Source organism: Lissotriton helveticus, chromosome 12, assembly GCF_964261635.1.
Source record: "Lissotriton helveticus chromosome 12, aLisHel1.1, whole genome shotgun sequence".
In the NCBI taxonomy this organism is placed as follows: domain Eukaryota; kingdom Metazoa; phylum Chordata; class Amphibia; order Caudata; family Salamandridae; genus Lissotriton; species Lissotriton helveticus.
In genome coordinates this window covers 424,607,812-424,633,261 of record NC_136073.1, presented here as the reverse complement: position 1 = coordinate 424,633,261, position 25,450 = coordinate 424,607,812, and the positions used below count along the sequence as shown (strand labels likewise).

Genomic DNA, 25,450 nt, shown 5'->3' with positions numbered 1-25,450 from the left:
ATCCACCGTGCTTGTTGCCCTTCTAAATCCCGCTTGGTAGGGTGATAAAATATTATTTTCTTCTGCCCAATCAAGGAGCCTATTTACCACCACACGGTCGACTATTTTTTGTACGGTGTCGATCAGGCTTATTGGCCTATAGTTACTCGGCTGTGCTCGGTCTCCCTTTTTATACACCGGAATGATCACTGCTCCTCTCCAGGAAACCGGGACCTCAGCACCCTTAGCAATGGAATTGATAAGAAGGTAGATATATTTACCCCACCGCTCTTTATCGTTTAAAAAAATGTCTGCAGGGACGCCATCTGAACCAGGAGCACGTCCTCTATTCACAGCTTTTATAGCAATCATAATCTCTTTATCAGTAAAAAGATTACCCTGGGGAAATGACATAATGATACTGTCCTCACCAGCAATCTGAGTATTAAAAGCATACTGTGAGCTAAAAAAATTTACCCAGGCCTCCTGGGGCACATTATTGTTTGGCGATTTCTCTACTCTCTCACAACCCCATTTAACGATATTCCAAAACGCTTTTGAGTCCTTTCTATCACTGGCTTTCTTCAGTTTGCACCAGTGAGCCTCATCCCACGCTCTTTTCGCTTTCACAATGCAGGCTTTGTAGCTCTTTCTGGCTATACGAATAGTTTCGACCACCCTCCTTTTAATAGCCTGGCCCAATGCTGAACGTGCTGCCCTACATTCTGCATTGTACCATTTTGCATCTTTTTTAACTCTAGCTACATTGTTCCTTGCGGGTTTCAGAAAGAACATTTTAATTTTAGCAAAAAGGGTATCGTGTATGTCGACCACCTCACCCAAGCCAGAGGGGGAAACACTAATTGTTTCCAAGGCTAATATAGCTTTATCAGTTTCATAGTTGATATTATCAATAGCCTGTTGGTTAGACAATACACTAGCCCATTTAAGCCTACGCATGTTGTTTTCAGGGATGACCAAAGGTGGAGCAAGAGCGTGCGGACAAATTATATCTGACCCCCCGGACCACCATTTGTGCTCTACACATAGGGGGTTATGATCGCTCTCAGGTCTCATAACAACCTCCATATCACAGATAGATGGCCACAACAGTAGGCTACAAATGACATAGTCTATCCTACTTTTGTGTCTTCCATTGTTCAAAGGTCATAGAGCCGTTTTTGTCCAAGGCTGTCTGTCCATTCAAGGCTCTTAGACCTTTTTCAAGGCACATAGCATTTAGATCTATGATGTCCTCAGACCAGCGTGTGACTGGCTTCAGATCTAACACCGGAATACCCCATTGGGAGTCCTCTTCTGAGCCAACAGAGACCTCACACCTAACCAGAGGCTCAAAAGTCCTATTAAGATCGCCTGCTATCACAATTTTATTACCAATGGAAAATGTGTCAAGGAAATTGGACAAAGCAGTTAGAACGTCAGATCGACCACCTTTAGCACTTCTAACATATACGTTGTATATATCAAGCGACCCCACTGTGTCACCAGTTACCCTGATCAACTGGATATCATTATGGCTAGTCTCTATAGTTTTGATGGTAAGTTTAAGGGTCTGTCGAACCCAGATTGTAAGACCCCCCATTGGTCTACCTTTTAACCCCTTTATTGCTGGTACAGAGAAATTTAGATAACCTAGCACAAAAACAGGTTCACAAGCCCAAGTCTCTTGGAATAAACAAACATCATATAGATTGACAAAGCCGAGCCAGTCCCCACAATCTAATTTAGAACATAGCCCAGCCAAATTCCAAGAAATTAGGTTTCCCACCCCAACCGAACACTGTTCCGCTATGTGTGCTGCTGGGTTTATCTGGGCTACAACACTTGTAAGGACCGATTGGTCATCATCATTGACATTACCATGAACAGGCAAGGCACATAGGTTCTGGTCTATTTCAGGTGGTAGCAATGGACTTTCACCCCCAGGGAGTCAATCACAGTCATTCAGGTTGGAGAGGGCCGCGTACCTATTCTCAAGGTCTAGACCCCATTCAGTGGGTTTGGCAACACTCCTCCCCTTAGCAGAAACCACATTCCATTTAGTTCTTAATGTACACCGATTGGGCCCCTTCCCTCTCCGGTAATAGAAGAAGTCTAGGGTAAGTGGAATAATGTCGGCGGATCTTCGCTGTGGCGGTAGGAGGTTGGGCAATATGTTGGTTAATACCTCAGGGTCTGAAAGGTTCAAAATGACACAATCACCACTAAATTTTTTTGGACTGCTTTCAATCCACTCCACCCGCCTGGCCATGACGAATTCCTTTGCTAGCTGTTGCCTACCCCTGGGAGTGATCACCATATTATTAGTTAGCCAGTGTAGGGCCTTGGACATTAATGATGTAGCGGATTCGTCCTGACCAAAGGCCAACTTAGGAACGTTAGCCAAAACAAGGATTAAGGGAGAAGCCTCAACAATAAGCTCAACTGGTCCTTGCTCGGGTCCTTGAGCCAGGGGGACAACTGGAGGGAGTACAACCCCATGCTCACCTTCTACCACAACTATCTGGGGGGCCTCAGGATGATTAGACAATGTACCTACTCCTCCACCATCCTCAGATCTAGGGATTACCATCTTTAGTTCAGCCCTGTTCACAACCTCTTCAGGCAGTTTCTCCACTTCTTCCAAAGTTTTACTCAAAAGGCCTCCTAATCGGTAAACCTCGTTAGTAAGCTTTTCGATCCTGCTTACCAACGGCTTTACAATTCCCTTGATTTTAATATCTATCAAACCCAACAACTTCTCAAATTGCTCATTGGTTAGAGACATACGAGCGTCATCTATTGACCCTGCTTCCTCGACCACAATGTTACTGACTGGAGAGGCAGGCTTTTTCCGACTTGAACGGAGCCCGCCACGCTTTAGTTGGCCCCTCCTAACTCCTTTAACTCCTCTAGTAGCGCGCGGCGCAGGCGCTGGAGTAGGGGATTTTTCTTCTTGTAGATGTATTTCAATCTCGTCTTCACTGCCACTAACTTCCAGTACACAGTTTGTTTGGTCCACAATAGCATTGCCATCAGGGTCAATTATTGCAGTAGAGCAATTACCATTATCTGGGTCAGGGGATTGGGCTGGGTCAGATGGTGGCACGATAGGAGAAGGTAATTTAGGAGATGAACCCACCCCAAGTGAGGATCTCCTCTCACTATTAATTTTAGCAACCACCTGGACTAGGTAGTTGTCCATTGTATTCTTTGTCGGGGATTGCTTTCTACTAGACATAGCGCACCAATATAGTATGTATACAATATCCTCTCAGGAACTATGCGTAGATTCCAAAACAACGTATACCAATAACCCACCAAGCAACTTAGCCTCTTGTCATACACAGTTAATGGAAAAAGATATCCTGAGGCATCCTTAAGCAATGAGGAAGTCTCACCTCAGATTTAGAGGTACAGACAGAGTAACTGGCCCAGCCCAGACTCTGACAGTCTCGGACTGTCTTAGACTGTCCGCCCTTAGTCCGGGCTTCGTCCGGCGCATCCCGCGCGAGTCCTCGCGGGACGAGGGACCTGTCAGAGCTTCATGCGCCGCCTGGCGCGCTGCTTGGTGACGTCTGCGCCTCCCCATGGAGGCTGCTGGGAGGTAAGAGTGCGACCGGCGGAGCCAAGCCCGGCCGGTCGCTAAGACGGAATGACGGAGCCAAGCCCGGCCACAACACAAACAGGTGAGGTTCCTCGAGGCAGGTTGTAGGATTAACGAAAGACAAAGGACTCGGCCCCTGTCAGAGCTTTATGCGCCGCCTGGCGCGCTGCTTGGTGACGTCTGCGCCTCCCCCTGGAGGCTGCTGGGAGGTAGAGTGCGACCGGCGGAGCCAAGCCCGGCCGGTCGCTAAGACGGAATGACGGAGCCAAGCCCGGCCACAACACAAACAGGTGAGGTTCCTCGAGGCAGGTTGCAGGATTAACGAAAGACAAGGGACTCGGCCCCTGTCAGAGCTTTATGCGCCGCCTGGCACGCTGCTTGGTGACATCTGCGCCTCCCCCTGGAGGCTGCTGGGAGGTAGAGTGCGACCGGCGGAGCCAAGCCCGGCCGGTCGCTAAGACGGAATGACGGAGCCAAGCCCGGCCACAACACAAACAGGTGAGGTTCCTCGAGGCAGGTTGCAGGATTAACGAAAGACAAGGGACTTGGCCCCTGTCAGAGCTTTATGCGCCGCCTGGCGCGCTGCTTGGTGACGTCTGCGCCTCCCCCTGGAGGCTGCTGGGAGGTAGAGTGCGACCGGCGGAGCCAAGCCCGGCCGGTCGCTAAGACGGAATGACGGAGCCAAGCCCGGCCACAACACAAACAGGTGAGGTTCCTCGAGGCAGGTTGCAGGATTAACGAAAGACAAGGGACTCGGCCCCTGTCAGAGCTTTATGCGCCGCCTGGCGCGATGCTTGGTGACGTCTGCGCCTCCCCCTGGAGGCTGCTGGGAGGTAGAGTGCGACCGGCGGAGCCAAGCCCGGTCGGTCGCTAAGACGGAATGACGGAGCCAAGCCCGGCCACAACACAAACAGGTGAGGTTCCTCGAGGCAGGTTGCAGGATTAACGAAAGACAAGGGACTCGGCCCCTGTCAGAGCTTTATGCGCCGCCTGGCGCGCTGCTTGGTGACGTCTGCGCCTCCCCCTGGAGGCTGCTGGGAGGTAGAGTGCGACCGGCGGAGCCAAGCCCGGCCGGTCGCTAAGACGGAATGACGGAGCCAAGCCCGGCCACAACACAAACAGGTGAGGTTCCTCGAGGCAGGTTGCAGGATTAACGAAAGACAAGGGATTCGGCCCCTGTCAGAGCTTTATGCGCCGCCTGGCGCGCTGCTTGGTGACGTCTGCGCCTCCCCCTGGAGGCTGCTGGGAGGTAGAGTGCGACCGGCGGAGCCAAGCCCGGCCGGTCGCTAAGACGGAATGACGGAGCCAAGCCCGGCCACAACACAAACAGGTGAGGTTCCTCGAGGCAGGTTGCAGGATTAACGAAAGACCAGCTTTCCAGGAATGTTGCTGTTTCGAAGGAGATGTTAATGATCTTCCGTAATTGGGGTGCGATGGCTGCGTCTGCTTTGTTGAATATGTGGTGTGGGCACGGGTCTGACGGAGATCATGAGTGGATGGAATTCATGACTTTGCGTTTCTCGTCATCGTTGACGTTGGACAGGAAGGTCAGGCAGTTGGCGCTGGTGGTGTTCCCAGGGGAGGTGGGGTCTGGCGTAGTCGGTCAGTCATGGTGTTGAAGCTGTCATGGGTGCCAGCTATCTTGCGGTGGAAGAAGATGGCTAGTGAGTCGCACAGTTCTTATGAGGGCGGGATGTCGGTGTTGGCGCTGGGGTTGGAGAGTTCCTTTACGATGCTAAAGAGCTCTTGCTGTAGTGTGCGTTGTTATCCAGGCGGTCTTTGAAGGAGGATCTTTTGGCTAATCTGATGAGGTGGTTAAGTCTGCGGGTGGCGTCCTTGTGAGCTGCGTGGTTGTTCGGTGTGCGTTCGTGGAGCCATATCTTCTCCAGTTTCCGGCATGCGCGTTTGGAGGTTTGGAGTTCGTCGGATTAACCAGGTGGCTCTCTTGCTGGCGTGGCTGTTGGAGGGTTTCTTGAGCGGGGCGAGGGTATTGGCGCAGTCGTCGATCCACTGTCTGAGGTTGCGGGCTGCGGCGTCTGGGTTGGTGGGGTCGGTGGGTTCTGGGCAAGGGTGGTGATCAGCTGGTCTTCGGTGACTTTGCTACAGCAGCGGCGGGGGCGCTGTTGGGTGTGGTGGTGCGTGGTTGGTTTCTTGAAGGTGAAATGGATGCAGCGGTGGTCAGTCCAGTGGAGTTTCGTGGTGTGGTTGAAGGCCACGTGGGTTCCTGTGGAGAAGATGGGGCCCAGCGTGTGGCCAGCTGCATGGGTGGGTGTGGTGACGAGTTGTCTGAGGCCGTGGTTGACGAGGTTGTAGATCAGGGTGGCGGAGTTGGCGTCATTGTTGTTCTCGAGGTGGAAGTTCAGGTCCCCGAGGAGGATGTAGTCCGTGGAAGCAAGTGCGTGGGTGCTGGCGAGGTCGGAGATGGAGCCGCTGAACTGGGCCCGGGGTCCAGGGGGTCTGTAAATGAGTGTACCTCGGAGGGTGGTGTTGGGGTCGGGGTGGATCCGAAAGTGCGTATGTAGTTAAAAGTCTCAGTTTTGCATGTAAATATTTCCTTTCAACGGATGACTGCTGCTTTCTGTGCACACCACAAAAATAGCATCATCAGTATAGGACAAAAAATGGACTAACATCACATTAACGACCAGACAATTGCTGCACACATTCCAAAAAAGTAATTCAGATCATTGAAAATAATATTAAACAGCAGGGGTGGCAAAAGTCACCTGTATCTGACTCCTTTTTTTAACCAGGCAGAATCCTGTTCTTTTGCCAAAAGGAATATGGCTCATCCTTCATAAAGCATAAGAAAAACAATAACAAGATGGCTACTATGCTTGCTCCAATATGCCTGGAGGCAATCTGAGGGAAGAAAACATTGGCAAAGCCAATCGGTCATCTCCTCCTATATCAAAAGGTGAGACCTACTGGCCTTGATAACGCTTGTGTATTGGGGTTACAGTAGATAACTGTCAAGAAGGATGTACCACTAATTCCAATAACTTTGTTAAATAATAGTGCAGAAAAGTTGCCTGGATTCTGATGCTTATGACAGCCATAAAAATCAATTTCCTAAATTAAATTGCTTTAAATCAGCAATTGCAACAGACAAATGGCTGGAAGGACTGCTTGAATTAAAGTCATCCATTGGTAAATGCTCGAGCCACATTCTAGTTCATTGCTTTTTGTCTACTATGCCACTCTAAAAAGTTACCAGCCAAACGCCTATTAGCCTTGGTTTAGCTTCAACTGGAACAGTCCAGACCACTGCCTTCCAAATCCCCTCCACATGGGAACATAAGCAACCTCAAACCTGTTTCACTCTACTTGGCCTCACCACTGAGATATAGTGCAAGTCCTATGGTACAGTAAGCACAGGTCATACATCTGGACATACTCGCCACACCTAGGGTATCTAATGCAACGAAGTGATGCAAGGAACGCTTCAATTAGCATCAGCCACTGTCATAAATCAAGTAAAATATTTTACTTTTTTTAGCTGCTTATTATCTGTGGGGGGAGCACTGACCTTGGGCAGGGAAGCCCCGCTGCTGCCGCATCGAACCCTCGTCGCCACCGCACTTAGGACCTGTGCGAGAGGGGGCTGGAACTACAAATCCCAGCATTCCCGGCCAGAGGAGTGCAGCGGGACCACGCCCACAACCGCGCCTGGACGCGCTAAAAGCGCGAGACTCTTCCGGTGGAGCGGGGGACAGATCACGCTGCTTGTTATCTGTGGGGGGAGCACTGACCTTGGGCAGGGAAGCCCCGCTGCTGCCGCATCGAACCCTCGCCGCCACCGCACTTAGGACCTGTGCGAGAGGGGGCTGGAACTACAAATCCCAGCATTCCCGGCCAGAGGAGTGCAGCGGGACCACGCCCACAACCGCGCCTGGACGCGCTAAAAGCGCAAGACTCTTCCGGTGGAGCGGGGGACAGATCACGCTGCTTGTTATCTGTGGGGGGAGCACTGACCTTGGGCAGGGAAGCCCCGCTGCTGCCGCATCGAACCCTCACCGCCACCGCACTTAGGACCTGTGCGAGAGGGGGCTGGAACTACAAATCCCAGCATTCCCGGCCAGAGGAGTGCAGCGGGACCACGCCCACAACCGCGCCTGGACGCGCTAAAAGCACGAGACTCTTCCCGCGTCGCGGGAGCGCCGGGCGAAGCCCGGGCAAAGGGCGGGCCCTCTTTGGCCCTCAGTGACCGGAAGAGGACGGGACGGGCCATGGACTTTGGCTCTATGATCATAGAGCCTTTCAGCCTTCACGTAAGACTCTGAACAGTGCACTATTACTTCCTCTAAGTACTGTAAAGTAATTATTGATTGAGATTGTGTTAATACAACTTTTCTGCCTCTTGTCAATATGCCCGCTTCAACCTTGGACCCCGCGGCATCGGGCCTGCGCACCATAGACAACTTCATGGTAAAAAAAGTAACGCAAATTAACAAAGAACGCAGGGTATCATTAGGTAGTAAAATTCCTCCACCTGTTTTGGATTCTGTATCTAATGAAACGATAGAAGTCTCAGATGGCACTTTAGAAAATGCCGCACACAGTACACAGGGCCATATCACAGTAGCACAGGCACAGGTGCACTCCGAGAAGTGCTTGGACATGCTTGTTACATCGGAGGAGGACTGCTCAGCAGAAGAGTCAGTGGAGGTCCATTCCACACAAAGACCCGTGAGGAAGTGTAGAAAGACTCAGGGGAGCCAAGGGGGAAAGTCTGTAAAAACTAAAATTTACACTAAACAACCGAATAACTCTAAAGCCATCATTATTAATAGTCCAAGCAAACAGGTTGTGGACAAACCTAACAATGTGGGTAGTAATAATGTGGGTAGTGTGATTTTGCCCGACACTAACTTAGAAGCACTAATAAATACATTAGTGTGTAAACTGGAGGCCAAAATTGTAGATCTAATTACTCCAATAATGTCGAAATTGGACAAAGTAGCGTCCGAAGTAGAAAGATTGGGCAGTTTAGTAACAGGACATATGACCCCTGTCCCAGGCGTAACAATCACTAAAACTACCGCTGTTGGGAGCGGGAAGGAGATTGACGCCAGGAGACAGAATGTGCAACAGAATCGGCAGTTAAACCCTGAAAATATGGTAGTCGCTGTGGCGGCGGTTCCCACAGCCCCAATAAATCAGCCGATTCAGCAGGCACCTGCCTCCTTAGGCAATTGTGTGCCGGCCCCACAGAGGGCCAGACTGAGGAATGTGAATCTCCCTCCTGAGTGTGTCCCATACGTGGTGGTACTAACTAATGTTCCGCGCCATGAGGAAGTATCAGCCCAACCTCATGGAGAACCCCAAGACTCTCTAAAAAACAAAACGGTGGGATGGCTAAATAAAAACTGTGGCTACCCTTCTCATTTCTACGACCAAATTATATCCACTGAAAGAGTAAATTGGGTTGGTCCTTTAAGGAAATCAACCACGGGGGATTGCGTGATAGTTAATTTTCAGCACCCCCAACATGTCGCCACAGTCTTGCTACGCGCATCCTCACTTGTCTATAATGCAAATAGTGTCTGTGTGCGTCCTTTGGGATACTTTTACGCGCCCGACCAGAACTTACCTAAAAAAAAAACTAATAATCCCAGTGGGTACAGACCTTTATCACAAGCTCAGATTCCAAGTCCGGTAACACCATATATGTATAATAACAACACTAGTGGGCTGAATGGGTGGCAAACACCAGCATTAAATGTTGACAGCTGGCGGACACCAGCAGTAAACTTTAATGCCGACAAGCAGAACAATAGAGGATACAATGTTCCCCTACATAACCGCTTTGATATGCTCTCAGGGCTGGATGCCTGCGACTGACTGAGGGTCTCGGAGGGTCAGAGTACCGTTCAGACGCCTGCAGTTCAACAGATAGAGGTGATTTCATCAACTACACCGAAAAATAATGTTATATGTTGGAATGTGGCGGGCTTAGAAAACAAAATGCAGGATGAAAGCTGGTTAGCTTACATTAGGGGTTTCCAAATTATCTGCTTACAAGAAACTTGTTCTGTAAAATGTGATATGTATATTGAAGGTTATAAGGCATATTTTGTACCTGCTGTACCTGTAACTCGGGGGAGATCAAAGGGGGGTATGGTAATGTTTATATTGGTAGCATTGAGATGTACAATTGTTAGCAGGCCTTCTGGTAACCTTGACATTCAAGGTCTAGTTTTATCTGCGGGCAACTGCAAGGTTGGTCTGATCAATTTTTATAACTCTATTAATAATGTTACAAGTTTTGGCAACTTAGAAACCTTAAGTGAGTACATTGATACTTCAATGAGGGACTGTTCTCACAATTTGCTGATTATGGGTGATTTTAACATTCACCCCTGTGGTGATCTTCCAGGGAAAAATCTTACGGAACTGTACTGCCCCAGAATAAACGGATTACACCTGGAACACACCGTTGAGGGGGGTATTTTTAATAATTTACTTAATGAACATGGTCTTACCATTGCAATGTCATTATGTGATCCCTTAAAGCGCTTTTTTACCCCAACTTTTAAAGGGCATGGGAAGGGAACATTTATTGACTACATGTTGTTAACTGTCCCCATGCAGGAGTTCGTGCGTTCATTCTCCATAGACAGTAATCCTCTCAGTGACCATAACCCTCTGACTATACATTTAAGGGGACCCTGGTTGGCTACAGAAAGACGAAACCTAAATAAGGGTAGGGTCACAGTAACTGATGGTAGACGCCGCCTAAAATGGTCTATGTGCACTCCGGCCCTTATATATCAGAACATCCAAACTAACTGTAGTGACATTATCACTAGATGCACTCAGGCTGACCCTGACCCAACCCAGGTTCTATCTGATTTTAAGAGTCTAACTGACAAAATAGCTATATCAATGACAGAACCTTTAACGTGTAAAGGGAGGGCTGGCCCGAGGTGGTTTAGCAAGGAATGCTCTAAAGCGGCTTGTGATCTCAGAACAGCCTTGATGTTAAAACCCCGAAAGAAGGAACTAGTTCAGAGATCACGTAAAGAGTATAAATCAGTTATTGCAACAAGAAAGGAGGTACTGAAGAAGGAGGCCTGGGCTGAGATTCTGGAACCAGAAACATTGAAAAATAGTGCTAGATTTTGGGCGGTGCTTAAGAAACCCTTCCTGGTGAAAGATTCAGGGGAAGGGCTAGAATGTGTCATCACTAAAGAGGAATGGGTAGCACATTTTGAACATCTGTATGGGGGAAGTGAAACTAATGTGGTACCCTATGAGCGTACTTGTGGGGATACTTGTTTGGATGTTAGTATAGGAGAGGTCGTGGTGGGAATAGAGGGTCTCACAGCGGGCAAATCACCAGGCCCGGATGGGATACCCCCGGATCTTTTTAAATCCGATCCCAACTTTTGGGCACCGATTATTGCAGCGGTTATCAACGCAGCTGCAAAGGTGGGTTGCCCGCCTTCATGGGGGCTCTCAACCATTGTGCCCATATTTAAAAAGGGGGATAGGGACAGTCCCCTCTGTTACAGGCCTATCTCCCTGATCAATTCTATGGCAAAACTTGTGGGGAGAATAGTACTGCGGCGACTTACTGATTGGACACGGGACAATGATATTCTGTCCATTGCCCAATATGGTTTTTGTAATTGCCGCTCGACCACAACTCAGTGTTTGAACCTCTTTCTAATACTGAGTAAATATACTAAAGTCCAAAAGGGTACAGTCCACTTGGCCTTCATGGACCTATCCTCAGCTTTCGATTGTGTCAACAGGGGGAAGCTGTGGAGGTCCATGAGGGACAAAGGAGTGGACAATGACATAATAAACCTTTTGGCTGACCTCCATAATAATACCAGCGCAAATATAAGGTATTCCCAAGACTTATCTGTAACTGATGATTTTAGAACTGGGAAGGGGGTACGGCAAGGCTGTATACTAGCCCCTTTCCTTTTTAATTTTTATATAAATGAGCTGGATGGCGTTTTAAGGGAGGTGAAATCTGATAGTCCAAGAGTGGGGAATAGAAGCATTCCTGTTCTGCTATACGCAGATGATGCTGTGTTGTTAGCAAGAACGGAAAAAGGCCTTCAACTGCTCCTTAACGCTTTTAAAAAGTTTATGGAAGACAGAGATTTGTTAGTGAACAACTCCAAATCTTTCATCATGCAGGTGGGGAAACAGCCAAGGAGACAATACACCTTTAATCTAGATAAGGCAGTTATACCCTTTTCTAGTACATTCTCCTATTTAGGAGTACTCTTTGACTCTAAATTGTCCTGGGCCCCGCAAATTGCAAAAAAAAAGTGTGATGTGTCTAAGGTCAATGCCTCCATTTTTAACTTCGCGTCAAAGCTTGGTAAAAAACTGACGGTTGCTATGATTAAATTATATGATGCAAAATCTGTAGCAACCGCTGCATATGGGAGTGAGCTCTGGGGCTATATGGTTGGGGAACAACTTCAAACCACAGAAAATTTGTTTTACAAACGACTTCTGTGTGTTTCGGCCTGCACTTCTAACTTTATGGTACATGAGGAATTAGGAGTGGGGTATTTGAGCGATATCCTGTCCCTACGACCTCTGTTATGTTGGCTGAAAATGTGGTTATGTGAGGAAATCCCCCTTACACACCTGATTGTTAACGATTTTCTGGCTCTTGAGAATGCGTTACGCACTCCCTGGCTGAAGTACTTAAAAACATGTTTTACTGAGCTGGGACGCCCTGAGTTGTTTGAACACCCATCAGGAATTAGGAAGGCAGACATTGATCTAGTCAAGCAGTTGTTCTATCAGCGCAAGAAGGCAGAGAGGGAGGGTGCTGAGCTAAAAAAAGTAAGTGTGAGGAAATTTATTATGGTTAAGACATGTTTGATAGCAGAGCCTTATTTACTTGGTACTTTCAGCACTCATGATAAGTTCTTGCTTACAAGATTTAGATTTAACCAGTTTCAACATCTGCTTATCAGACCTAAAACGGAGAGCTTCTGTAAAATCCCCTCATCCTGTGGCTGCGACGGAAAGTCTCCACAGGACATGATGCACTTTATGTTTCTATGTAAATACTATGAATTCCCCCGTAAACGCTTTTTAATTTCTCTTTTAAAAAAATTGAATTTTAACCAGATACGACCAGCCTTTCTATATTTACAATTGCTACACAGTAATGGTGTCCTTCAAGTTCTTGAATTTTTAAAATTGGCTTTTAAACTGCGATTATGTTTGGATCAATGAAAGAACTATTGTATGTAATGTACATAGCTCCTTTACTTTCTGGATTTGTAGTGTAATTTGATGTATGTATTGTATGTATTTTATTGTACTTTTATGGTTGAAATACACCGAATAAAGTCTATTTTGAATTTGAATACTATAACAAGTCAATAATGTATTAAATGTGTCTGTAGCTAGACTTCAAAACACCTCCTCTCGTTAGATATGATACGGGGTTTTAATAACTGTTGTGTTCTCACTTGTTTACTGAAATAATCAATTAATGCGAGAATATGAAATTAACCTTCACAAAAATGTTTGGAGCATAATGCGCGCAGGGTACACTGTGCAGAAAGTAAGCTGATATTTCCAGCCTACAGTCATTATTTCAGTAGACAAGATTTCAGTGTGTACAACCTCACTGAACCATTTTGGGAATTACAGCGAAGCAGTTACTAATGGCTTTTACTGTGACCAGCTGTTTGCAAACTAGTTGTTTTGTCATGTGTTTCATACAGGATCTATTGTAGTTTTCCGTATGTTAGCCTCACTGTGCACGACACAGGCCACATTAGCTTTGCACACGTTACTACGTAATCACGTTTGCTTTTGTGCCACATTATATTTTCACGCAGAACATGCAGTTGTTTACTCTTTCTGTTCTTTCCTGGGATTTAGTCTGAACAGTAGACAAGATCAAATAACAATGTCCCTTGTTATTGTGTACTGGTCAGGCACATGAACCTAGAAACAACACAGAAATGTAGCTGTTTATGAACATGTGAACCTTGTCATATAGGTGTCCACATCACTATAACACACAGACACACATAGATGTTTCCTGAGAGAAGATCACGGCTGTATTGGAGATGTAGAACGTTTATCTGTGTATGCCAAGGCACGGGTCCGCTACTAATCCAAGAGATCTTTACTGTATTATCAGTTTGCTTCTGTAGAAGGGGGGGGAGGGGTTAGGCTTCTGTCTTATAATATGATTGGGCTTTTCATACTATACGGTATATCGAAAATGCTGATGGTATTTACGCTAGGCAGTTGTTTTCTAATTATGGCATGTATACTGTATTTCAGAGCATAATGTGTTTAAATAAACATTTATAACTTCCTTTGTTTCAAGTTCATATTTTATTGTGGACGTGTACGAGTATGTGAGCAAAAGGGAGTGTCCTGTCACTGCAATCCCTGAGAAGGTCGGGAGTGTTGGATTCTGGGGTGTCAATGCACTTGTTTCTCTGGTTAAGAGTAGGACGGCAAGTGAGACACTATAGCTAGTCAGACTCGGGCTCACAGTACTGAGGTGGTATAGTGACTCAGTCTTAATTACTGATGTTTTATGGTCCCGGGCATAGTTCTCTTCCTGAGCAGAATCCCTGCAACAGTTTGGGACAAGTTATGAACTACAAAGAAGAAAATCTTAAAATTAGTTAATGGCTTATTGATTGCTGTTGCTATTTCTATTTAATGTGTAGCATTAAAAAATCTAGATGGGGGGGCGTGGCTACGGCGGCGATGTGAGCAGACGTGTCTCACTTGAGCTCCGTCGCCCCGCTGCTTTAATTCGCCTGCTTCAGCGTAGTCTTCGGGGGGTGATCACTCCGGGGGACCCCCACACATCACGGTCCCTGCTGGTGCCCCTCTTTGACGGAGAGGCGCGGCCGCGAAAGCTCCTGCGGCCACACCGCCAGCCGGCGGGGATTTCACCAACGGTCGCAGACCGCCATCTTGCCCTGAGGCTGCTGCTGTGGTGTCGGGACGAGCCCCTGGGGAGGAGACCGACACTGCGGCCCAGAGGGGACACCGGAACACTCCTGGCCTCACCTGTGGCCGTGCGGGTGCAGCGGACCCGGTCTGTCGCCGGCGGAGCCGCGCCGGAGCTGCTGGAGCCGGACTGCCGGGCTGCCACCAGAGGGAGGCACAGCGGCGGCCCGGACGCCGCTCCTACCTGAGCCCCCGGCCTTGGCGGGAAACCCAGGCCCTGACCCGTGAGATTGCCGGCGGCCCCCGAATCCTGGTCGGAACTTCATCGCCCGTCCTGGGCCCAGACGGTGAGCTGCAGCGCGCTGCCCCCCCCCGCCTGCCATCTCCCGGGGGGCCCGACGCTTGCTCTTCCCGCCACTTCCCACCTCTGACGGCGGGCCGACCCCACACACCGACGGTCCCAGCCTGAACGCCCCCAGCCGCCCTGGACACATGGACTGCGGCCTGGCGCGCTGCTGACCGCGGTGCATTGGCGACCCCTGGGCCTTGGTGGGCCCCAGCCTTGCATATTTTTCAGCAACCGATCCCTGGCCACCCTGCCGCCGAGACTCGACCCTACCACGCCTGGCGGACCCCGGACTGGGTGACCCTGCTGTACTCGCACGGGGCCCTAAGGGATCTCTACTGCCTGCTGCCCCTTGCCACTGAACTCCCCACCGCTGGGAGGCAGGGACCCTCCTGGACACTCCTTGCCGGCTGCGGTGGGACCGGCTGGGCACGACACTGGGAGGAGGCCCTGGTCTGGCCGGCGCCGGGGTACTGAGACACACCACGAGCCTGCGAGAGGCCCCCCGTCTGCGAACACCGGCCCGGCCTGCTGTGGCCCTTCTGCAGCCCTCACCTCTCCGCCGCCTCCACTGCCTCCGCGCTGCCTCATCTTCTCAGGTGCGCTGCCCACCCTAGCTCCGGCGGCCCCTCCACGGCCTGGACTTCCCCTATTTGAGTGCGGCCCCCGTGGACCATGACACGCGGCAGGGGGAGTAAACCGGACCCCACACCCACGACGACCAGAGGGGCGTCAGTAGCCTCTATGTGGGGTAAGGCGGGCTCGCCATCACCCACCGGTGGGCCCTCGGCACCGCCAGGGGGGAAGCCCCCACCGCCGCCCGACTCCCCACCGGTGACGCAGGCCTTCATGACCTCCTTTATGGCCGATCTGAAGACTGAAATTGGGTCCCTCAGGACGGAGGTCCACTCCTGCGTCAAAGAAATGCGCAAAGAAGTCACTGACCTTGGCGATCGCGTCGACGGCCTGGAAAGAACGGTCGACTCCCGCACGGAGGACCTAGAACAGATTTGGCAGAGAGTGGCGACCCTCGAGGAACAACATATCCAGCTCCAGATCAAGCAGGAAGATTTGGAAAACAGGGGACGCCGCAACAACCTCCGCATACGGGGTGTGCCACTCGGAGAAGAGGGGACTAATACCATGGCCTATGTGGCCCTACTCTTGCAAGCGGTGTGGGGTGAAGAGGACGCCCCCCCACCGCGCCTGGACCGCGCGCACCGTGTCTTCGGAGCGGGGGGAAAAGCGGGTCTCCTGCCCGACATCGTCACCAGGCTCCACTACTTCACCGAGAAGGAGGCCATCTTGAAGGCGGCTAGGGATAACCCGGACCTGCGCTACGAAGGCCACAAGATCCAGATCTTCCAGGACCTGGCCCCCACCACACTCCACAGACGGCGAGTCTTCCGCCCGATCACGGAGAAGCTCCGGACCCTCAACATCTCTTACCAATGGGGGCATCCCTTTGCACTCATCTTCAGATGGGAAGGCAAGCGCAGGTCACTTAGATCCTACCGAGAGGCGGCACAACTACTGGACATGCCAGAGTCACCGGATCACAGCCCGACGCGCCCTCCCCCCTCGGGGAGGGCTCCTCCACGCTCTGAATGGTCCACTGTGCGCAGACGACGGCGGTCCCCTCCGGTGGACACACTCTCTACCTCGCAAACTAAGCAGGACATCATTGCCCACATCCGCTCCCTCGAGAGCGACCGCGAGGAGCGAGCCTCCCAGCCCCCTGCTTCAGGTTCTGAGGGTGGGGATCGCCCCTCAACTCCGGCTGACCATTGAACGTTGCCACTGTGACTCCAGCTACCCCGTACACACGCTCGCCTTCTAGGCACCTCAGCGTGTCTCCCTGCTCCATGATGGCCTACCCCCAATGTTCGCGGAAAAGATGACGCCCCTTGCCTCCCTCAGGTCATGGACTTCACCGCAGGGCCCCTGCGCCCCACTGGCGCCTAAACGGACTGAGTGATCCCGCAGCCTGACACACCCCCGGACTACCTCTGGGCAGCGGGGTGGACGGGCTCTGAGACGATTTGATTCTACTCTACTTGCCCGGAACTCCGCTTCCTCCCCTTGTCCTGTAGGAAGTGACATTCCTGGATTCATCCAAACCCTCGGGTAGAGGATGTCCGGTACCTGGGACATTGTATGCTGGCCCTGTTGGCCTGTTTTGATTCGATCTCTTTTTTGTGCCTTTCTTCTTTTTTCTCACTTTCCTCTTCCTACTTTACTTTTATACTGCCCCTCTCGCGCCTGCGGTGGGGTGGAGGGGTGGGTACTGCGGGGGCTGCCGCGCTGGAGGCGAGAAGCGGCTGCCGCTGTGCTGTCTACGGGAGGGTCTGCTACACTGGGACATGCGCGACTCTACTCCCCCTTAGTGCTATGACAGCGAACGTCCCTACACCCTTGAAAGTCCTCTCTCTCAACGTCAAAGGGCTCAACTCCCCCAACAAGCGGCGGCAGGTATGGCGCTACCTCCTACACCACGCCCCTGACATTATCCTCCTCCAGGAGACGCACCTTCTCAGGGGAGACACCAAACGCATGGCCCACCCTAGATACCCTACACAGTTCTGGGCATCCTCTGACACCAAGACAGCGGGGGTGGCAATCCTATGCAGGGCTGGCATTAGGCGGGGATCCGTGAAACCTTTCAAAAGTGCTGACGGGCGCTTCCTCCGAGCCACGGTACAGCTGGGCCGTGCGCAGTTCACGCTTGGGTGTGTCTACGCTCCCAACCAGTCGCAGGACAAATACCTCCAGACGCTCCTGCGGGAGCAGTTCCCATCGGGCGATAGTAATGTGATCCTGGGCGGCGATTTCAATCTTGTTTGGGACCCCGAGCTAGATCGGGCGGGAGCCCTCTTTAATGGAGCGGGAGCAATGTCTTCCACTCTTAAATCACAGCTACGGGACCTGGGACTTGTGGATGTGTGGCGCTACCACAATCCGGGGATCCGGGACTACTCCTTCTATTCGCACTCTCATAGGACATACTCCCGAATCGACCATCTTTTCGCCTCCCTTGAGATAGCCCGAGACTCTTTGGCTGCTGCTATCTCCGACATCTCCCTGTCAGACCACGCTCACGTGGAGCTCCTACTGCAGGACCCCTTGTCCCACGCCGTTCGTGAACGCCGATGGACGCTCCCCCCGAGGATCCTTCGGGACCCGGACGACGTAGCCAGCATCCGTGACGCCATAGACTCGTACTTCGCCGTTAACGACACCCCTGAACTGCCGTTCCACACGATCTGGGACGCCTTCAAGGCCACCATTCGGGGTCACATCACCTCCCTGGCGGCGGCACGGAGGAGGGAGGAGTTCAAGATGGAAACCGACCTGGCTAGCGAAATCAAGCTTGCGGAGGCCCGAGACCGGACTTCCCCCTCGCGGGCGTCAAAGAGAGCTCTAGCTAACCTACGGGGGCAACTCCGCACCCTGCGCACCAACAAGGCGGAACACTCCCTGCTAGCACTCAAGCAACGATATTACGAGGGTGGGGACAAGGTTGGCCGCCTACTGGCCGGCAGGCTGCGGGCACGTGCCGCTAGGGCCCACATCGCCAACGTCAAGCAGCAGGACGGCACTTGCGCCACCGCCGAGAGGGCCAAGCAGGCCGCCTTTGTTGCTTACTATTCCTCCCTATATGCCGAGGAGCCCACCTCCCCGGAGGCCCGGGAGGCCGTCCTCGCAGACTATGGGGGGTCTACCCTGTCCCCGGCATGTGCGGCCTCGCTGGAGAGCCCCTTACAGGAGGAGGAAATAACGGAGGCTGTTAAGGATCTCCCCGTGGGGAAAACCCCGGGGCCAGACGGCCTACCGTTGGCCTTCTACCGTCTGTTCTTGACCCAGCTCCGCCCACATCTGTTGCGACTATACAGCTCCTTTTCTGACACCGTCGGCCCCTCCCCTGACATGGGTCTGGCGGAAATAGCCCTGATTCCCAAACCTGGGAAAGACCCGGACTTGTGCGCCTCCTACCGCCCCATCGCCCTCCTTAACACTGATCTTAAAATTTACACCAAGGTCTTGGCCAAACGACTTGACCCACACATGCCGGGCCTGGTGAATCCGGACCAGGTGGGATTTATCCGAGACCGTCAGGGAGCCGACAATGTCCGCAGGCTGGCGCACTTGGTGGGAAAGGTGCACCACTGGAAACTACCGGCTTGTCTCCTCTCGCTGGACGCAGAAAAGGCCTTCGACCGGATCGATTGGACCTTCCTGCGGGCGGTCCTCAAGAAACTAGGTCTTGGCCCTGTCATGATCTCCAGGTGCATGGCCCCCTACCTAGGACCGCATGCCCGAATTCGGGTCAATGGCCAATTGACATCGCCGCTTTCGGTCCACAGGGGTACGAGGCAGGGATGCCCGCTGTCGCCGCTCTTGTTCGCCCTTGCGGTTGAGCCGCTGGCGGAGCTGATTAGGCGTACCCCTGATATTCATGGTGTCCCCCTCGGAGGGCGCACCAATAAGGTAGCACTCTTCGCCGACGACCTGATTCTTACTCTCACGAACCCTCGGGTCTCCTTCCCCGCGGTGCACGAAGCCCTTTCCCTGTTTGAACAGGCGTCCGGCCTTAAAATCAACCATGCCAAGTCTTGGGCGCTTAACCTCACCGTCCCCGACGAGGAGATCTCTTTCCTGCAGGGGGTCACGCCCTATCGCTGGGCGGACAGCCATATTCAATACCTGGGCCTGGATCTCGCGCCCCATCTTGACTCGTGGTCCTCGAGGAATTGGGCCTCTTGCCGCAAGGAAGTCCTGGCTGACCTGCGCAAATGGAAACCCTTGATGGTCTCCTGGCTGGGGCGGCTCAACGCTGTCAAGATGTCCGTCCTTCCCCGCATTCTGTATGTTTTCCAGTGCCTCCCCACCCCGATCCCGATTCACTGCATCAGAAACCTTCAACGCGACCTTACGTCCTTCATATGGGGGGGCAAAAGACCCCGGTTCTCGCAGAAAGTCCTGATGGAACCAAGAGACAGGGGCGGTCTTGCCTGCCCGAATCTCCTCCACTACTATTGGGCATCTCACCTCCGGTACGTGATCGAATGGGGTGCACGCGAAAGCGACAAGCACTGGTTCCACATGGACCGATCGGTCACGGGGCGCACCATATGGGACCTGCCTTGGTTGCCGCGAGTGGCGCGTTCCAGAAGTGCATATCTTGCGGTCCCCACGAGGACGGTTCTTGAGATATGGGACAGGGTGGCAGTGGCCAAGGGTCTCACCACGTTTCCCTCTCCGCATACTCCCATTGCGGGTAACCCGCACTTCCCTCCAGCCGCCCGGACCCGAGCTTTTGAGAGCTGGACGCAAGGCGACTGCAGAGTTGCAGGAGACCTTTTTCTTGGCGGATCGCCTAAAACATGGCTAGACTGCAAGGAGGAATTCAGGCTCCCCCCCACCGCCCACTTACAGTACACGCAGCTGCGCCACTGGACCTCTGGGGAGGACATGTACCAAGCTGCTACTAGGACGTATACCCCCTTTGAGAAGTTGGCACGATCCCTCGGGGGGCTGAAACGGCTCATCTCCCAGATCTACAACATCTTGCAACACCCCACCGCCCCACCTGTACACCCCTATCAGAAACAGTGGCAGTCGGCGACAGGCGCTGACATCACGCCCTCTCAATGGACTCGGCTCTGGAACGACATCCCCAAAACCTACCGCAGCATCCCGCAAAGGGAAAACGCATACAAAATGCTGACGCAATGGTACTACACCCCCCTGCGACTCAGCAAAATGTTCCCCACTGCCTCGCCGTTGTGCTGGAGGTGTGGCACTGCGACTGGCGACTTCGTACACATCTGGTGGTCCTGCCCTACCCTAGCTGTCTTTTGGAAGGAGGTCCTCAGTCACATCAAGAAGGTGTTGGGTTTCCCCCTCCCTGAAGAGATTTGCACACTCCTACTGGGCATCCGACCCCCCACACTTAGGGCCCTCACGCGCAGCGACTGGATCCTCACCCTCCACATGCTAGGTGCTGCCAAACAGCTCATTGCCCTGTACTGGAAGCGAACAGAGGCGCCGCCGATAGCATCCTGGTTCGTGCGCCTCTGGCAGATCCTGACTATGGAACTACTCACAGCGCGGATACAATTCAGGGGGGTGCGCTTCAAGGCAGTGTGGGAACCCCTAGTGCGCCTCTTGTGCTCGATTAGCTATGCCCGACACATGCCTCCCAGGCTCCGCGCTCTGCAATTGTTCGAGGACGCCCTCATCCCTGCTGACCCCAGCAGACTAGACTCTTAACCGCTAACCCCAACGCCGCCTTGTGCTCTGCACTCCCTGTTTGTTGCCACGGGTGCGCCCCTCTACCTCCACTTCACCTTGTCACTGCTAGCTCCTTTCCTGACTTTACTTCCTTCCTACTTGCCACTCTGGCTTCCACCCCTCTCTGGGGCAGTTAGGTCCCTGTTGGGCCTGTTGAAAATGTGACACCATTGCTATTCCTCACATACGTGCCTACCCCACACAACGGCGCATTGCCAGCTCATGGCCACCTCTTGCTCTGCTCTCCCCTAAGCCACGCGGCCGGCCCCCCCCTCCGGGGGTTGTAGGCAGGGCGCTGTGTTAATGACTCCATCTCCCCTGTTTAGTTCTACCTACTGGCCCTTCCATGCGCGGCCGGCCCCGAAAAGGGGTTGTAGGCTTATCGCTGTGTTCACAATAAAAACAGATTTGAACAAAAAAAATCTAGATGTCACAAATCAATCCAGTGAAGCCCACTGACAACTAGCAGTTCAACTTAAATTTCCACGAGGTAAAAATAATACATGAGCCAGCACTCAAAAACCTTTTCATACCTCAAATATACCCAAAGACTTTGAATCTCATCACTCACTAAGCAGAGAGATACTTCATTTTGTGCTGGTATAGTGTCACAAGGACAACCCTCTATGCCCACAGGGAACAGGGTCAGAATACGTTATATGAACAGAGTCCACCGCGGGGCTTTTTGTGTCAAGCTGGAATTCTCTTGTATACATCAGGGGAAATCTGCAGTAAATGTATAGCCATGTTGTTTAAATATACATGTGCATACAGTATAGCACAATGAGGATTACAAATAATCAAGGAATCAAAGGAGATGCCTGTCGGCTGAACAAGTGTACTGGCAGGCTTCGCCGATGGATTTAGACCATTGCGCACCTTAAAGAAACAGATTTTACCAAGATTGGACCCGACTTGGTAACAATTGGATGTTGGTTGAAGCTATTTTCAGCCTTTAACAATATATACAGTCCAGAATGGATTCAGGGGGACTTGTATGGCATTCAGCTGAAATACAATCTAAGTAGGAGACTTACTCTCTCGCTCAGAGGAGAAGGGCGCAGTGAACATACAGTGATATTGTTGGTTCGCACATATCCTACCCTGAAGCATATTCATACTGAGCCAGACGACTTTTTCCTGATGAGACCCTAACACTCACAAGGGGTTGAAACTACGACATACATCTCCTTTGTTTCCTTGATAATTTGTAGTCCTCGTTGTGCTATGTTGTACATATATGTATATTTGAACTTGGCTTAAGAACCAAAGAGCATTTATGGTGTATTTTGTATATATTTTAATGTGTATGCACCCACTTAAGCACTGCGTAATCTGCTCTGTTTATGAGCCACACTGTCATGTGTACTGGAGGAGGATATATAGCAGCAACAGAATTCTTTTCAGTCTCACTGTCTGTTTTATGCAGCACAGATGACAATTTACCATTAGGCTGCTAAAATAATACATTTACAGTGGGTTTCCTCTGATTTATGCAAGAGGTTTCAAGCTTTATACAAACAGCGCCAATGTGGACTCTCTTCATATAACGTGCTTTGGTGCTGGGGCACCGTTTCAGAACGAAAGGTCAATTGCAAAAGAAATGTGGATTATTTTAATTAAATTAATACATTGTTCAACGGAAAGTTATTTGTAGTATGAACAGAACTGTTTTAAAATGGCTGTACCAGTCATCATACTGACAAGACTTCTGGATGCCAATTTGAGATTTGGAGGCATAAAACAATCATTCAATCGACTTTTTCGCCCACAAGAAAATAGTCTATGTATGCAAGGAGTTCTGTGGCTTCAATCAATGTGCAGTCAATCTTCCGGTTTCAGACTCTTGCATTATAGCTATGTCACTTTCAATTTTCCAATTCTGTTATATAGGAGCAAGTTTGGCATCAGTCATCCCCATAGCAGCAGCCCTTCCCCCTCCTTCCTGTCGCACTGATCCATATCTATGGAAGCAATCTCTCTGTCATGTCAAAATCATTCACCTAAACTAACGCACTGACTACCGGCCTAGAAAAATACACCCTCCTCTCTCCCTATCCCCACCTATCTACTCCATCTGGCGCAGCCGCATCATACGAGCTGTATGTCGGTGCGGCCAAAGGGATACTTCACCAAACCTAGGTTTCAGGCTGTCGTTATCGGTTTACATTTTGTGATGCAGTTTTATGATTTCAGAATCCCACTTCAAAACACTTCAGCAACCCCACTTTTTCTAAAAAACGGTAACACCTTGCGAAGAATACCGACGAATCCCCTGGATGGCAGGCATCCTGCGCAGTTCCATCCCCTAACTGCAGCACCGATTGAACAGCCATGGACTCAACCTCCTGCATTCATCTCCATCCAGACACAGCGCCCGCTGGAGCCTCGAGAGTTCCATGTACAACCTAAGATACAGGCATCTGCACTCCTGACACTGCACTTCCCGGATACAGCGCCATGGCACTGCACCACAATATATTAACTTAAAGCAACAACCACATACTGTAAAATGGAACTCCCTGTCTCCCCTCAATTGTGTCTGCTGCCCCCCACCCCCCACCCCCAAGGCGCAGCACCAGGCTCCTTAGATACAGCACCATTCCTGAGCGCAGACCTTACTGCAATGCAATCCCCAACACGCTGAGGCATTCCAATCATATATTCAACAGCCACAGTGTTATCAGAAAGTAATTCCCTAATTCAAAAACACAGTTCCAATGTGCAGCCTGGCTCAACAACTGATGCAGCCCACAACACCGCAGCACCCCCTGGTAATAATGCATTAGATATGTTATGTGATTTGTAAAGCTCATGGAGTTATGTGATTTGTAAGGCGCGTCCCAGAGCTAGTTTCGTCAGAAAGCCATAACTGTGAAAGAGAGACCTGGGGGGGAAATGTGACCAGCAGGACATTTAGATGGTAAACAATCAGGTTCTTCAGCGATTTCCATTAGTGTAAACTTTACCTAATAATGTACTCCGTACATCATAATCACAAAAATCTCGAGTTTGCCCCAGTGCCACTCACCTCCAGGGTGTAGTTCTTGCTCATGCTCTGATAGTTGTCCCAGGCCTCGCTCTTGGCTCGCTCGTCCATGTTCAGACTGCTACATAGTTCTTGGAAGCGTCGTTGCGTGTCCAGCTCCTGCTGCCCCTGAGAGGCTTCGTCCTCCCCTTCTGTCATGGTGAAGACACTCTGCACAGACTACCGACAGAGCCAGTCCAGGAAGAAGCTTCAGATCACAGTAACGCTCTGGGGCTTTAGTCTAAACAGGACACGGGTTTTGTACAGTAGCGCTCAAGTACTGGTGACCAGGCAAGTACTCTACTACCAAAGATGAATCTACCTCCTGGAACAGCTGGTTCTTCCGCTCGGGCTTCAGAGCTTAACTACGCTTCTACACTGTAGCCATTTGAACCCCGCTCGTAGGCGGGCTTTGCTATTGGACGCAAACAGCGCATCTTCCCTGACTAAAGGAGCGAGATTATCACTAGGGTAAGCAAAGTAAACGGCGTATGATCGTCGAGAATAGCTCGGGTCTAAAAGCATACCTCCGGCCTGCCTGTCGTACAGTGGAACACAGACCTGCCAGTCCTGATGGGCGGGCATGTACTTCCTGTACCCATGGAGCTCTTCTGCGGAGAACAAAATAACGACTAGAACGTGAACTCAATATGGGTTGGGCTGCATTGCGCTTCCTGTACATAGGGGGCAGCCTGGTAAATAATACTCAGACTAGAACGTCCATTCATCTCAGTATAACACAGTGGAAGCCATCTTTAAGAAGTTTGTTTAGTAGCAGTAGCAAGACGTGTGCTAAACTCAAATATTATTGTGTGGCGCGTGTTCGCGTTTTTAACGAAAACACTTACTCCTAAATGTTTATCATGGTCGAGCATACCGCTTAAATGCACTGATGACCATTCGCCAGGTAATATAGACGGACGAGGGCTGAAACTGGGAGGAAAAAAACAGCCGTGGAAAACGATTTAGAGCCAGCTGCGCCATTTGCGCAGAGCTAGCATGTACTACAACGAGTCCAAAACTGCAAGGAATTCGCTGTGGGACGGAGGAGAGTACCTTCCTCTTGGGGAAGTTCTCTTAGGATATTTCGCTGTAGCAAACTCCTACTACTACTTCATTGCACAGACAGCATTGGCAGAAACCATTATGAACGTAATCTGCTGTTCCTACGTCTTATACAGGGAGCATGCCTGCCAAGTACCAGCATCAGGCGTTAGACTAACGCATTTCAGTGTGGTGGTTGTAATGTCGTTCTTTTCTTCCCCCTTCCACAGATGACAGA

General features: G+C 51.0%; 1 protein-coding gene across 1 annotated transcript in view; it reads right to left on the bottom strand.

Annotated features, from left to right (window-relative positions):
• The window catches only part of RBL2 (RB transcriptional corepressor like 2), an 817,437-nt gene extending 792,826 nt beyond the window's left edge, over positions 1-24,611 (bottom strand). Inside the window, exon 1 of the mRNA XM_078670248.1 lies at positions 24,172-24,611. Coding sequence (XP_078526374.1) covers positions 24,172-24,327 — 156 coding nt within the window. The 5' untranslated portion in view covers positions 24,328-24,611. The remainder of the gene's footprint in view (positions 1-24,171) is intronic.
• Positions 24,612-25,450: the final 839 nt, after the last annotated feature.